This window comes from Cololabis saira, chromosome 12 (assembly GCF_033807715.1).
Source record: "Cololabis saira isolate AMF1-May2022 chromosome 12, fColSai1.1, whole genome shotgun sequence".
Taxonomy (NCBI): domain Eukaryota; kingdom Metazoa; phylum Chordata; class Actinopteri; order Beloniformes; family Belonidae; genus Cololabis; species Cololabis saira.
In genome coordinates, this window is record NC_084598.1 from 38,035,858 (window position 1) to 38,050,129 (window position 14,272).

At 45.4% G+C, this 14,272-nt stretch overlaps 1 protein-coding gene across 7 annotated transcripts in view; it reads right to left on the reverse strand.

Annotated features, from left to right (window-relative positions):
• Positions 1–14,272, reverse strand: part of tns2a (tensin 2a) — a 99,394-nt gene that overhangs the window by 48,452 nt on the left and 36,670 nt on the right. For all 7 annotated transcript variants that reach the window (XM_061736784.1, XM_061736789.1, XM_061736788.1 and 4 more), the window contains exons 2-3: positions 11,569–11,674; positions 11,395–11,432 (exon numbers count right to left, since the gene is read on the reverse strand). In XM_061736784.1, coding sequence (XP_061592768.1) covers positions 11,395–11,432; positions 11,569–11,674 — 144 coding nt within the window. The remainder of the gene's footprint in view (positions 1–11,394; positions 11,433–11,568; positions 11,675–14,272) is intronic.

Consider the following 14,272-nt stretch of genomic DNA (forward strand, 5'->3'; position numbering starts at 1 on the left):
ACACATATATGGTTCTTTAATATATTTGCATTATACTAAGATTCATTCATTTTCAATGGCTTTTGTCCTTAATGGGTTTTTTCCCCCTTACATTACTTTTACTTTTATACTTTAAGTAGTTTTGAAACCAGTACTTTTATACTTTTACTTGAGTAAAAAACTTGAGTTGATACTTCAACTTCTACAGGAGTATTTTTAAACTCTAGTATCTGTACTTCTACCTGAGTAATGAATGTGAATACTTTTGACACCTCTGCATGGAAACACGACGCTCTATGATGCAACCTGTTGTGCACAAATATAAGATAAAATAGGAACTTCTGCAGCTCAAACCACCATCGGCCACCATTCTCACACGGTCGTCAGGGTAAAACCATAAACGTCGATAGATTGTCCACGTTAGCTGTAATTGTTATTATTAATATATTCGCAGTCGCACTTGTTTTACAAACTTTATAGCAACACATAGCTGCTGAATCGCTATCCTGGTCGAGTCTTCGCCTTGGGCCGGTTGTCATGGAAACACAACGCTTTACGATGTAACCTGTTGTGCACAAATATAAGATTAAATATTCCAAAGTGCGGGTTCCCTCATAGTTTGGGAAAAGAAGGAACTAATGCAGCTTAAACCATCATCGGTCCGGTAACTGTGAGGCACGGAGGTGGAGGGATGGCGGTGTGGGCTGGTTTAGCTACCAGACTGACAGATGAGCAACAGGACAATGACCTAAAGCAAAAAGATCTTTGTTTTGTGTCCAAAGTTTGACTAGAACTTTCTCACACGGTCACCAGGGTAAAGCCGTAAACGTTGATAGATTGTCCACGTTAGATGTTATTATTATTGTTATTACCGGTATTAATATATTCACAGTTGCACTATGAACTTAATAACAACACATCGCTGTTGTATTGATATCCTGGTCGAGTCTTCGCCTTGGGCCGGATGTCATGGAAATATGACGTAACCTCTTGTGCAAAAATATAGAATAAAATATACCAGAAGTGCGGATTCCATCATAGTTTGGGAAAAGAGGGAACTTCTGCAGCTTAAGCCACCATCGGTCCGCCAACTGTGAGGCACGGGGGTGGAGGGATGGCGGTGTGGGCTGGTTTAGCTACCAGTCTGACAGATGATGATCTAAAGCAGAAAATACTAAAAGCGTTGAAACGTCACAAAGCAACAATGTTTTTCACTCCCTTAACGTCATGAAGCCATGCAGCCTCCACCTTGGCTAAGTAACTGACTAGCTGGTGCTACAATTATCCCACGTTGATCTCCGCTAGTGCCAGAGTTTATCCGTGAGTAGCTAAAGGTAAAAGGTAGGTCTGAACTTCTAGATGTGAACCTGTGTAGTACTTCAGAGCTGCTACTTGCTGTGTACTAGTACTAGATGTGAAGTACAGTAGTTTTGAGTGTAATCCTCCCCTGCGGTGAGCGAATGGTGTTGATCCTGGATGCTTTCATCTGTAACCATGACAACGGTACAATGAAGCTTACCTCACCTCCAGTTTAACCTTATTACCGGATCTATTTATAGATGTTCTGTCTTTGAGACCAATATGAGTCCAGTTTGAATTCTCCTCAACAAAAGTTTGACTAAAACATTCTCACACGGACGGTCGATAGAAACAGTAACTAAAAGGGGGCGGGACTTTCTGACGTGTCAGTTCCTTGGTGCTGGGGCCGGATTCACAAAACATTCTTAAGAAAAAAAATCTTCTTAACTGTCATTTTTTTTTTAAGTTCAGTCTAAAGAAGAAAAAATAGAAGAAGTCATATTCTCCAAATAAGTTCTTAAGTATTTTCTCAACTTTCTTCTTAAGAAAAAACTTAAGAATAAATGGTATTCTTGAAATAAAAGTTCTCAAATTTGTTCTTGACTTTTTTCTTAACTTTAAGACAACCCTGACCTGTCCTAAAATTTCTTCTGTGAAAAGGTAATAATAATAATAATAATAATAATAATACTCTAATATCACCTTTTTCAACACATTTTAGACAAGTTTAGACTAGTAGGTCATAGTTTGAGGATATACTTTGTAATTAATTACACAAAGAGCCTGTTAACTGTTTGTTAGCATGTTAGTTAGCGTGGTAGTAAATTATTATTAATTTTCCCCAATAGTATTTTTTTTCGCACATTAATCTCATCCACCATAAGCTCAAGCTCCTGCCTTGAAAAGTTCCTGCATCTCTTTTTCTCCTTCTCCATGTTTATGGAGAATATTGAGGAATTGCACTTAAGAACTTTCTTATGAACTTCTTAATTTTAGATCTTAAGACATTTCTTAAGATCGTTCTTAAGAACATATTGGTGAATCCGGCCCCAGGTCAGCTTCCACGGCGACAGCTGAGAAGACTCGAGACTTGGGACGGACGCCACCCGCGGCCCAATTAGCAGCGCAGTGAGCAGAGCCGTCTCCGTCGGTCGGGGAGGCCGTCGTCGTCGTGGCGATGCTCAACCACACATATGCTTCCTGTTATCCCCAGTGACTCACTTTCAACTAAAGTGCTGGTTCTGCAGGAGGGAAACGAGAGGGGCCCGGGCTCGAGGCCGCAGGAATTATTCACCAGTGACGTCACGGAGATCCCTCGAAACAGCCGAGAGGCTCGCTTACGGGAGACTGTGGGAATCGATCATCATGATGGACGGAGGCCTCGCTTGTGAGTCTTTCAGCGCCGTCCCTGGGAACGGCGAGTAATGATGCGGAGTCTGCCGTGTTTCCAAAGCAATGAGTGACATGTTCCTGCAGTAATCTGAGCGGGAGTTTGACAGGAAGTGCGTGGAGTGACGGGGAGCTGCTCGTTGAAGAAAAGATGAACCACGGCGTACTTTCCCTGCGACCACTCCATCGCCCCCGTCTCCGACTCGCTTTCTCTTGTTGGGGGCAAAGTTTTAAAAAAAAAAGAAAAAGGAAAGAGATCAAAGAAACGACCGGAAACTGAAGTACTTTGTAGTCCTACGTCTCGTTCTCTCGCCACAGGAAGAACGGAGACCCCGGGGAGCCCGCAACTGTCCTGATGAAAGGCTCTCCAGTCGGAGAGAAAACATCAGGACGGTTGTGTTTCTCCCCGGCCCCGGCATCCCCCCCCACTTCCACTCCATCTGATTGTACATCCTCCTCTTCTGAAGAGACGAGCCGGCAATGCAAACATTGCAGCTCAGCCCGGAGTATGTTGTCATGTTCAGAGGATAAGAGCTGACAAGAGACGAGGGGAAAGGGGGGGGGCTAGTGATGGACGCCAACAAAACCATCTGCAGGATGGCTCACCGCTCCACCTCCCAGTCCGTGCTGTGAAGACTTAAATCTGTTACTCCTCTCAGGTTTCTGGATGCTCAACTCTAGATCGGGTCTAGACGAATCTGTCGACGGTCTGGACGTTTAAAAAACACTTTTACCCAAGTCCAATTCACAAGAATACCCCTCCCATTCCCAGCCGTTTCCACCGGTAAGGAACGCACCGGACCAATCACATTGAGGTGGGGGCGGGCTCAACGCGATGAGTTGCTGTTTGAGTCCAAAGCCTCCATTTGTGGCCTTGGGATCATTTTACCTGATGAGGAACACACAAACAGTCGACGTGGATATGAAATGTAACCACGGAGACCAAAACTGGCCTGTAGGAGGACCTGCAGGTCTGGATCCAGACCCTAGTGGCCAATCCACTCAAAACCTTCCGACAACCTTCATCAACAACCTCTAAACCAACAAACTGCAAAAAATATTGGAGTAATCAGACGTATACGGCATCTATTACCAAGGAAAATCTGTATTAATTTATATTATACTATGATTTATCCTTATATTTCATTCTGCAATGTCATTTGGGCAAGTACCTTCATGAGCAACCTCAACTGTATCTTAATCCTGCAAAAACGTTTAATCAAAATCATTACATTCTCCAATAGACTCACTAGATCTCCAAGTATTCTCCCTATTTCTGCTGTAAATGTTTTTCAGAATTGTCTTTTTGTCTATCAATCCATCCACAAGCTACTTCCAACCTGTTTTCATTCTTTATTTCAATTCAATTCCCAAATTCATCACTTTAATACCAGGTATGCAAACAATCTCCATCCCACCTTTTTCAGGACTACTTTTTACCAATTTTCAGTTAGATTCAGAGGTTCCTCTTTACTGGAACACCTTACCACTCAATATTAGAGAATGCTCGAGCACAAATAATTTCAAAAAACAAATATTTTTTGCTAACCCAGCTTAGCAAAACTTAACAACTAATTTCCAGAACTTCTCTGCACATCCTCATCAGATTTTTTGGTTCCTCCTGCACATTCTTTCTGTTACATTGTATTTCTTTTTTTTGTTGTTTCCTTTTTCCTTTTTTTTTCTACATACTATTTTTGTATACTTTTTATGTGCAACTAAACTAAACAAAACAAAACAGATGATATCAGCAACTTCTTAAAAGGAGCAAAAACAGAATCTGGGGCCGGACGTCTATTTAAAGGACTGATTTATTATTATTAGGTCAATAATCAATAGATCTGATAACTAACTGGACCTCCTTCTCTCGGTAGGGAGTTTCCGGCTTATGAAGTTCAGATCCCTGACCCTGATTCCTCGGTCAGCCAGGACGAGTTAACGTCCTCGCGACAACGCGGCCCAGTTCGGCCCGGTTCGGCCCGCCAGCCTGTAACATCAGCGGCGCTGTGACTCACGTGTTTACCAGCCACTCAAACATCCATCGTCGAGGCCCCCCACCCCATCCCCCCTGACCGGCGGAAATGCCTCGTCTTGTTTAATTAGACGGGCCAGTTTCAGTCCTCCCCCCCCTGCTCCCTATCTGTGAGACCGTCCCCAGACTCCTTCCCATCCTTTGCCACTAATCCCCCCCCCCTTTCCCTCATCTGCTCCTTGTGGACTCAGTTTTCCACTTGGGATCAAAGATACAGGGGAAACTATTCTCCGAGAGAAAACAAGGCTGTTTATGGGCTTCTGCGGACGGAGATGGGCCGGCTGGAGGCGGCCGACCTCGTGGGCAGAGATCAGGGAACAACATGTGGGGTCCCACAAGGTTCAGTTCTTGGCCCTTTATTGTTTAATATATATATAAATAACCTTGGACAGAACATTCCAAATTCTACTTTTCATTTCTATGCTGATGACACTGTCATATACTGCTCTGCACCCACTCCTGCAAAAGCTTTTGAATATCTACAATATGCTTTTTACAGCGTACAAGCACAGCTTTGTCACCTGCAACTCGTTTTAGATGCAGAGAAAACCAAACTTATGTTCTTCACCACTTCAAAAACAGCGACATCAACACTGACTGATAAAATATTAACGAGAAATGGTATTTACTTTTAAATATTTAGGATTTTTAAATGATGACCAGTTGTCTTTTAAGGAGCACATTCAGTATGTTGTAAAAAGGCTGAGGCTTTTGTTAGGATTCTATTATAGAAACAAGTCTTGCTTTTCTTTTGATGTAAAACAGAAACTAGTGAAAGTGACCCTTTTACCTGTAATTGACTAGGGAGATGTGATGTATATGATGCATCTGCTCATTGTCTTTGCATGTTGGATAGTGTGTATCATTCCGCACTGAGATTTATAACAAACTGTGGTTCTCTCATTGGTATATGTTCATTTCTAAAAGCCATTATGGGTAAAATGCCTTCTTATTTATGTTCTCTTTTAAAGGGGACCTATTATGGCATCTAATACCTATTTTAAACAGGTCTTGAATGTCTTAAAAACAAGCTTTTGATTTTTTTTTGCTAAATAAACTAGAAATTCAGCCTCTGATCCATGTCTTTATCTTCCCATTCTCTAACCTCATTATCTATGCAGGATTCTGAGTGGGCGGGGCTATGATAAAGAGGCTCTGTGCTGATTGGCTGCCTGAATGACGCGATACACCGCTATGAAAAAATGGCGGAAGCTCCGGCCGGTGGAGTTAGTTGTGGGCGTGGTTTCACGCATTGGAGGCCAAACTATGTAAATCGCTCCGTCGTTACGTAACGACGGGAGCAGAATCTGAACGGCTCGTAGATCCACATCACACTGGATTTCTTATCCGGGCGGCTGTACAGACACTGCAGAATTTGGTTGCTTTCCTCCTTCTCTGAGTTGGCAGGCTCAAGAAATTAGAATATTCTGGAAATCTTAATCTTAAACTGTAAGCCATAATCAGCAATATTAAAACAATAAAATGCTTGCAATATTTCAGTTAATTTGTAATGAATCCAGAATGTATGACATTTTTGTTTTTTTAATTGCATTACAGAAAATAAAGAACTTTATCACAATATTCTAATTTTCTGAGACAGTCCTGTATGTTAAAGCAAGAGAAAACACGTTTTTCATAATAGGTCCCCTTTAACATGGAAACAAGGAGGTTACAATCTCCTCTCAATGGACATTTTGCATTTGGTTGTTCCAAAAATTAGAACGGAATTTGGGAAGAAAGCTTTTAGGTTTTCAGCACCAGACGCTTGGAATAAACGTCAATCCGAACTGCATTTACGAAACCTCATACCTGTGACTGAATTTAAAGCTCTGATGAAAACAGTGGAGTTCAGACTGTCTGTATGCAAGTGTTTTAATTAATTATGTCTTTATGTTATTAGTTTGTTTGTTTTTTATCTTTTAATTCTGTAACTATGTTGCTGCTATCTTGGCCAGGTCTCTCTTGTAAAAGAGACCCCTGATCTCAATGGGACTAACCTGGTTAAATAAAGGCTAAATAAATAAATAAAATGGCCCGAGGACGGAGGAAAGCTTAGCTACCTACTACCCTGGGAAGGAGGTTCCCGAGGACATGGGTGGAGATGTAAATGCACGACCGGCGAGGACCGGATGGATTACGAACGGCGCTCCGTTTGTTTACAGCCCAAGATGAAGGCGGCTGATTCACACGGAGCGGTTTATACAGTTACTTCCACATGACGTGCAAGCAGGGTAATCCCTTGAAGCCCCCCCCCCATCCCGGTCCAAAAACACAAACTTGAGCCATGTTTAATTATTCCACCTTCTGGAAACAAACCCCACCCCCCCCCCCCCCCCCCCCAACTCCTCATCTGAAGGTTAGATAACGGCCAGCTCAGACATTGCAGCCGGGCGTCCACGCCCAGCCTTATCTGACCCTCCCTTCCTGGGGCAGCGGCGATGGATATCACCGTTTACCCCCGGCCAACACATCAGGCCACTCCTCTGAAACGTCCTGCTCTTCCTCTCGGCCAGAGATCTCACGGATGACTCCTGTTTATCTGAACTTTGGACCCAACAACAAATAGGTTCTTCCTTCCCAGAGAACTTGGACATTACAGTTTAGGAAAGCTCGGGTTTCACGGCGTTAGATGAGGTATATTATGTTTTAATCGCGAGGAGTGCTGAGTCAGCCGATGACGGTGCCGTTCCTGAGGGCTACAAACACAGACTGATAAAAACGAAGGTAAACAGGATGAGCTGTGGTTTCCTCTGAGGACAGTTTGGATGCTAAAATGAGCAACTCGACGGTCCGTATCAACCCTCCAAAGCTTTGTCGTCTTTAACAGCCAGGCTATGTATTCTGCGTTTATCCCACTACGAAATGACCCTCCAATAAAATAAAAGGGCAAAAGACTGAAGACTGATTTCAGATAATGTACAAAATTAGTGAGTCTTTAAATACGCGTTTTGAGTTCAATGTAGATATGTATGGTCGTATTTGCATCGTGTCCCATCAGCTTCCAGGACCAGGCCAACGTCCTGTCGTTTGTCGTCCACTACAGCCAACCCACTGGTACCCTTTTCCACCAAACCGGTTCAAGGGCTGGTTCCAGGCCAGTGCTGAGTTTGGAACCGGGCTTTCTGTTTCCACTGACAAAGAACTGGCTCTGGGCCAGAAAAACTGGTTCCAAGGTAGCACCAACTCTTTGCTGGTCAATTCAATTCAATTCAATTCAATTCAATTCAATTCAATTCAATTCAATTCAATTCAATTCAATTCAATTCAATTCAATTTTATATAGCGTCTAATACAACAAATGTTTTCTCTAGAGGCTTTCCAGAGACCCAGAACGTGACCCCCGAGCAATTATTACATAAACAATGGCAGATAAAAACTCCCCTAGTGGGAGAAAAACCTTAAACCAAACAGTGGCAAGGAAAAACTCCCCTTTAGGAGGGAAGAAACCTTGAGCAGGACCAGGCTCATAAGGGGGGACCCTCCTGCCGAGGGCCAGACTGGGGGGTCGGGGACGTCAACAGCACAGCAGGCAGGTGGAAGCAGCAACGGGATGACCGGGGGTGGGGACCGCAGGCCAGCATGCAGCTCCCGAAGCTCCGGCCCAATCAGCAAGTCCCAGGGTCAGGGAAAGGTTGAGAAGGGGCAGGGCCAGGGAGAGGAGTCTTGACGGACAAATCTCTACCTCGCCTGACCGGGCCGTTACCCTGCCCCTCTCACTCCCACGCTGCAGGATCCGGTGTTTTGCATTCAGAGATGCTCTTCGCCACCGGCAGAGGAAAGAACCGCTTACGTAAGTGGAGGAGGGCAGAGTTATTCAGACCAACGGCAATAGCAAGACTGGGAGACGGAGACATTTTCTAATAAGAATGAATGTGGATGCAGCAAAACATCATGGGTCTGAGGAGGAGACAACCTGTCTTTTAGAGATGTGTCCACGGAGGAGCTACGTGGACCAAGTCCTGTTAGAGCAGATACCTTGTTGTTGCTTCAACTTTCACGCAAACGCAGCAACGTAAATGACGTTTGCAGTGACGTAATGATGTAGCTCCTCTTAGCACCCGAGCTGTAGAAAAACAAATCGGTTCTCAGCTGGTTCCTAGTTGAACGAGTTGTGAACCAACACCAGCACTGGAAGGGTTATGGTTCTGATGCTCACCATGAGCCCACGAGGGGGGAAACAAGGCCGACCCAACTTTGATTTAGTTGGATTTCTACTTTGTTTTTGCTGTTTCAAAGCCACGCTTTCATCTCTGAACTCGTCCTCGAGGCGCTCGTATCTGCAGATAAAAGACGAGAGGACGGAGGGACGCTGGAGGAATGAGGCTCGTCTCCGCCACATGCCTTCGCCCTCGGCTTCCTCTCCTCCGTTCACCGCATGCCAGGCCTCCATGCCTCTACCTCCCCCTCCATCGCTCTGGCCACGGCCGGCATTCCCCCCCTCTGCATCCCTCTGTCTATTCATCACGCCATCCCTCGGTCAATGACTCCAGTGTGGGGTTTGAGCAAGGCAGGAATGCAGCTGAGCAGCCTTCTCTCAGCATTTCTGTCCTGACAGCACCTCTGTCGTGTGTTATGTCACACTTCAGCCCCATCGTAACCATCTAACAACCTCCATACGCTTATCTGATGTCGTTCAAAGCACAGGTTTAAACCCAGAACGTAGTCTGCCGGGGGGGGTCATACTAGTTATTTACTCATGGCTTTATGCTTTTGTAGAGTTCATGCATTTATAAGGGCGATGCCCTTGAATGACTCCATCTGAGTATGGACGGGGATCAGGAGAGATCACATTTCTCCCTTCGTTAACTTCCCGTTAAATCCAGGATAGAATTTAAAAATCTTCTAACCTATAAAGCTCTTAAGGGATTAGCTCCTTATTATCGTTTGGAACTCTCGGGGGTCAATAACGTCTCGAGAGCTGGTTTCAGCAGCTGAGGGTCGGCTCCGACACCTCAAACGCATCACACCAGACCCGGATGACTGAGGGAGTCTCTGTTCATCCCCCCATGTCTATATTTTATCGTGGTTGGTTACTGAAGGAGCAGGATCGCGAATACAAGCAGACGAAAATAGTGATAGTGGCTGGGCTTAAAGGAGCAGCCCTTGAAACACGACAGCAAGGAACCAACTGGAGGAAAAATACTCTGAAAAGACTCAAATAGCCCTTTTCTACCAAACCGGTTCCAGTGCTGGTTCTGGTTCTGAACTCGTTCAACTTGCAAAACAGCTAAGAACCGGTTTGTTTTTCCACAGCTCGGGTGCTAAGAGGAGCCACGTCATTACGTCACTGCAAACGTCAGTTACGTCGCTGCGTTTGCGTGAAAGTTGAAGCAACAACAAGGTATCTGCTCTAATAGGACTTGGTCCACGTAGCTCCTCCGTGGACACATCTCTAAAGACAGGTTGTCTCCTCCATGTCTCCTCCTCTCTTCTTTTGCTATTGCCGTTGGTCTTAATAACTCCGTCCCCTCCGCTTATGTAATTGGTTCTTTCCTCTAGAACAGGGGTCGGCAACCCAAAATGTTGAAAGAGCCATATTGGACCAAAAACACAAAAAACAAATATGTCTGGAGCTGCAAAAAATGAAAAGTCTTGTATGTATAAGCCTTAGAATGAAGGCAACACATGCTGCATGTATCTATATTAGCTATAACTGGGGGAAGATTTTTTTTTTTCATTATGCACTTCGGGAAAAAAGTCGAAATGTCAAGAAAAAAGTCAAAATTCCGAGAAAAAAGTCGAAATGTTGAGATTAAAAAGGAAAGGAAAAAGGAAGAAAAAAATAGAAAAAAAGGAAAGAAAAGAGAAAAAAGGAAAAAAAAGGTCAAACATTTTTGAAAAAGCTCCAGGAGCCACTAGGGCGGCGCTAAAGAGCCGCATGCGGCTCTAGAGCCGCGGGTTGCCGACCCCTGCTCTAGTCCAACAAAAAGTCGGTGCTACCTTGGAACCGGAGCCAGTTCTTTGTTAGTGGAAACAGAAAGCCCGGTTCCAGACTCAGCACTGGACCAGAACCAGCCTGGAACCGGTTTGGTGGAAAAGGGGTAACTAATTTGACCTGAGTGATATTGAGGCAGGGTCCCTACCCCTAAAGCTAGTACTTTTATACTACTATTAAATCTCAATCTGAACAACTGTTTATCACATTCCGAGTCAAAACCAAAGTTTAAACTCCCTATTATCTCTCAACAGACCTGCGGCTGGTTGGACCTCTGAGTATTCCTGTGTGGTGGAGGTACACGTATCCAGGAAGGACTTGGGGAGGAGTCGCTGCTGTAAGGTGGTTTCAAGCACCGGGTCCAGACGCCTCCCTGGGGAGGACTTTCGGGCAGGGATGGGTTGCAGATTCCTTCCCCCAGCTGGTAAGGTTTGCATATCATATACAGATATTTCCGGATTAATCCGTTGCTGTGCTCTCGTTTGCAATGGGGGATTTGACCAAAAATTTGGATTTGATGCAACCCGTTGGGTTCCTTCGCTAGTCAGCTTTTTAGTTTTCATGAATTGGCGATTTTTCCAGAATCACAAAGAACAGAAATACACCCTGAGCTGGAGCGGCTCGCATCTATCGGGTTGTACTGAAACGTTGCATGTTTTGACTGAAGCGAACTGGCCCACACACGAGTGAAAAAGAACCGAACCAAAAGGGAACCAAGCAGCATAAAGGTTCTACATCCGAGTTAGAGGACGGTCCTTACCTTGCCCTCGCACTTCCTGTGGGCGGCGGTCTTGCATACTGAGGGAAAGTCCGGCAGAAGGGAGGACAGGAACAAGAAAGAAGGGGACCAGATTAGTGACGTCAAAGGTGCATTTGTTCGAATTAGTGGTGCTAAACCGGGTCGCAGAGCCCGTCGTCACGGCGACGCCCTCACCTCTGCAGAAGGAGCCGGCGCCGTCGACATTCTGCCGACAGACGCTGCACTGGCGCCTCTTCTTGAAGGTCTTCTCCTTGAAGACGTGCGGCTCTCCCTTCCCGGACTGCAGGTGCAAACACACGCACAGAGAGAAGACGTCAGTACCCGAGTCAGACCCCGATACCGGCGGTTCAGCCGGAGGACGACCCGCTCAGCTGGTCCCCGTTTGACCCTCCTGCTGTCCGACACTGCCAGGTCATGTGCAGTACTCGAGTTGTAAAAAAAAAATCAGGGGGGATGGTGGATTTTATCATATGGGGACAGATAATTGTGCTGATTACAAATAATATAATATATTACAAATAATACTAGTGACCAAAACACCTGCAGAAATACTGCAGGAATGACATAGCAGCAGTTAAATGCAGCCTTCTGTAAGCTTTAAATATCCACTGGGCTTACATCAAATACATCAAAACACAACAATAAAAAACAGTTTTCTGAACTTATCAATATGACTCTGTCCATCACAGGATAAGTAAAATGGATCACTGCAAAAACGCAAAATCTTAACAAGAATATTTGTCTTATTTCTAGTTAAAATGTCTCATTTTAGTAAAAAAAAATCTCATTACACTTAAAACAAGACTCATCACTGGAAAAAACAACAATTTTCACCTGTTTCAAGTAGATTTTCACTTAAAATAAGTAGAAAAATCTGCCAGTGGAACAAGATTTTGTTGCTTGTAATGAGAAGATAAATCTTGTCCCACCGGCAGATTTTCCTACTTATTTCAAGTGAAAATTTACTTGAAACAGGTGAAAATTGTCAAATAAGTTATTTTTCTGGTGATGACTCTAAATGTTGAAATAGCAGTAAAACCACATTCATTGATGAAATGACATAAGGGATGGAAAGGGGGGATGGCAGTTTTACAGGGGGGATGATTTGGACCGTTTTTATTTCAGGGGGGGATGCCACCCCCCCTCCTCCCCCCCTCAACTCCAGTACTGGTCATGTGACCCATCCAAGACTTTAGAACCCGGACAGCACCAAAAAAATAAACCAACATTTGGGTTTTTATAACCGTGACGTGACAAAAGCTTCACGTTATGAGCTTTGGCCCGCAGCGGCTCAGGTGTGTGTGCAGGTATGAGCGCACACACACCACAACACTCACATCCTGCTCTGTTGTGGTCGTCCAACTGTCATCCATAATAATCCTGTGTGTGTGCGTGTGCGTGCGTGCGTGCGTGCGTGCGTGCGTGTGTGTGTGTGTGTGTGTGTGTGCGTGTGTGTGGCAGTGTGTGTGTGGCAGTGTGTGTGTGCAATAGTGTAAGTGTAGGTGCATGTGTGTGCAGCAGTGTATGTGTGTGTGTGTGTGTGTGTGTGTGTGTGTAGCAGTGTGTGTGTGTGTGTGTGTGTGTGTGTGTGTGTGCGTGCGTGCGTGCGTGTGTGTGTGTAGCAGTGTGTGTGTGTGTGTAGCAGTGTGTGCGTGCGTGCGTGCGTGCGTGCGTGCGTGCGTGCGTGCGTGCGTGCGTGCGTGCGTGTGTGTGTGCAGCAGTGTGTGTGTGTGTGTGTGTGGCAGTGTGTGGCAGTGTGTGTGTGGCAGTGTGTGTGTGCAGTAGTGTAAGTGTAGGTGCATGTGTGTGCAGCAGTGTATGTGTGTGTGCAGCAGTGTGTGTGTGTGTGTGTGTGTGTGTGTGTGTGTGTGTGTGTGTGTGTGTGTGTGTGTGTGTGTGTGTGTGTGTGTGTGTGTGTGTGTGTGTGTGTGTGTGTGTGTGTGCAGCAGTGTGTGTGTGTTTCCCAACATGGGAACACCACAGATGACTGAGCTTGACGTGACTCCGTGGAAACTCTGAACATGAGAAAGTTAAAGACGACGGCCGAGAACGACGACCCGTAATGAGAAACGGAGGAGATTAAAAAAGAGGAGGAGGAGGTGGAGGGTGGAGGGTGGGGGGGGGGCATGGGAACAAACAATGTGCACTGTCACGCTGAGCCGCCGAGAACATGTTCTGGGAACAGGGATCCAATTAAAAAGTCTGGTTTGGACGAGAAACGGAGACGTGAGCAGGACGGCTGTTATAATCGCGGAGCTTCACGTACTATTTGCTCAGTAACCGTAGCAACAGAACCAGAAAGGCTGTTTGCACACTCTTTCCATCATCCTGCCTTTCTGCCTCCGTTCTGGGCCCGGACCGTGTTTGGACAGCTGCCTGGCGCCGCGCTCTGCCAGCGCCGGCCCGACAAGTGCAGCAGCACCAGGAGGAGGGCCGGCGGCTGGTTCTGGGGCCGGTACCAGTTATATAACAGAACCCCAGTGTGGGGTCGTTACCACAGGGGCGGTAACCCGCCACCACATTCTTGTGTTAATGATGGACAGATGAAGAATGACAGATTTCTAAAAACAATTATGACGCCAGCAAAGTCCTTGGACTCTTGGCTCGTCTGACGCCACACCTCCAAGCATTTGCAGGTGTGGCTTAGGAGGCAGGACACTTTTTAATCGCTGATTTCATCTGTTTTTCCCAACATATTCAACATATTCCAACCATTTAGTCGGATGCTTTAGGGGTTGATCCATGTGAGAAAATTGTACTACAGCAGCCAGCCCCATCATAAGTAACTTTGTAAGTAAGTAAGTTCTTAAGTAAGTAAGTTCGTAAGTAAGTAAGTTCGTAAGTTCGTAAGTAAGTAAGTTCGTAAGTAAGTAAGTTC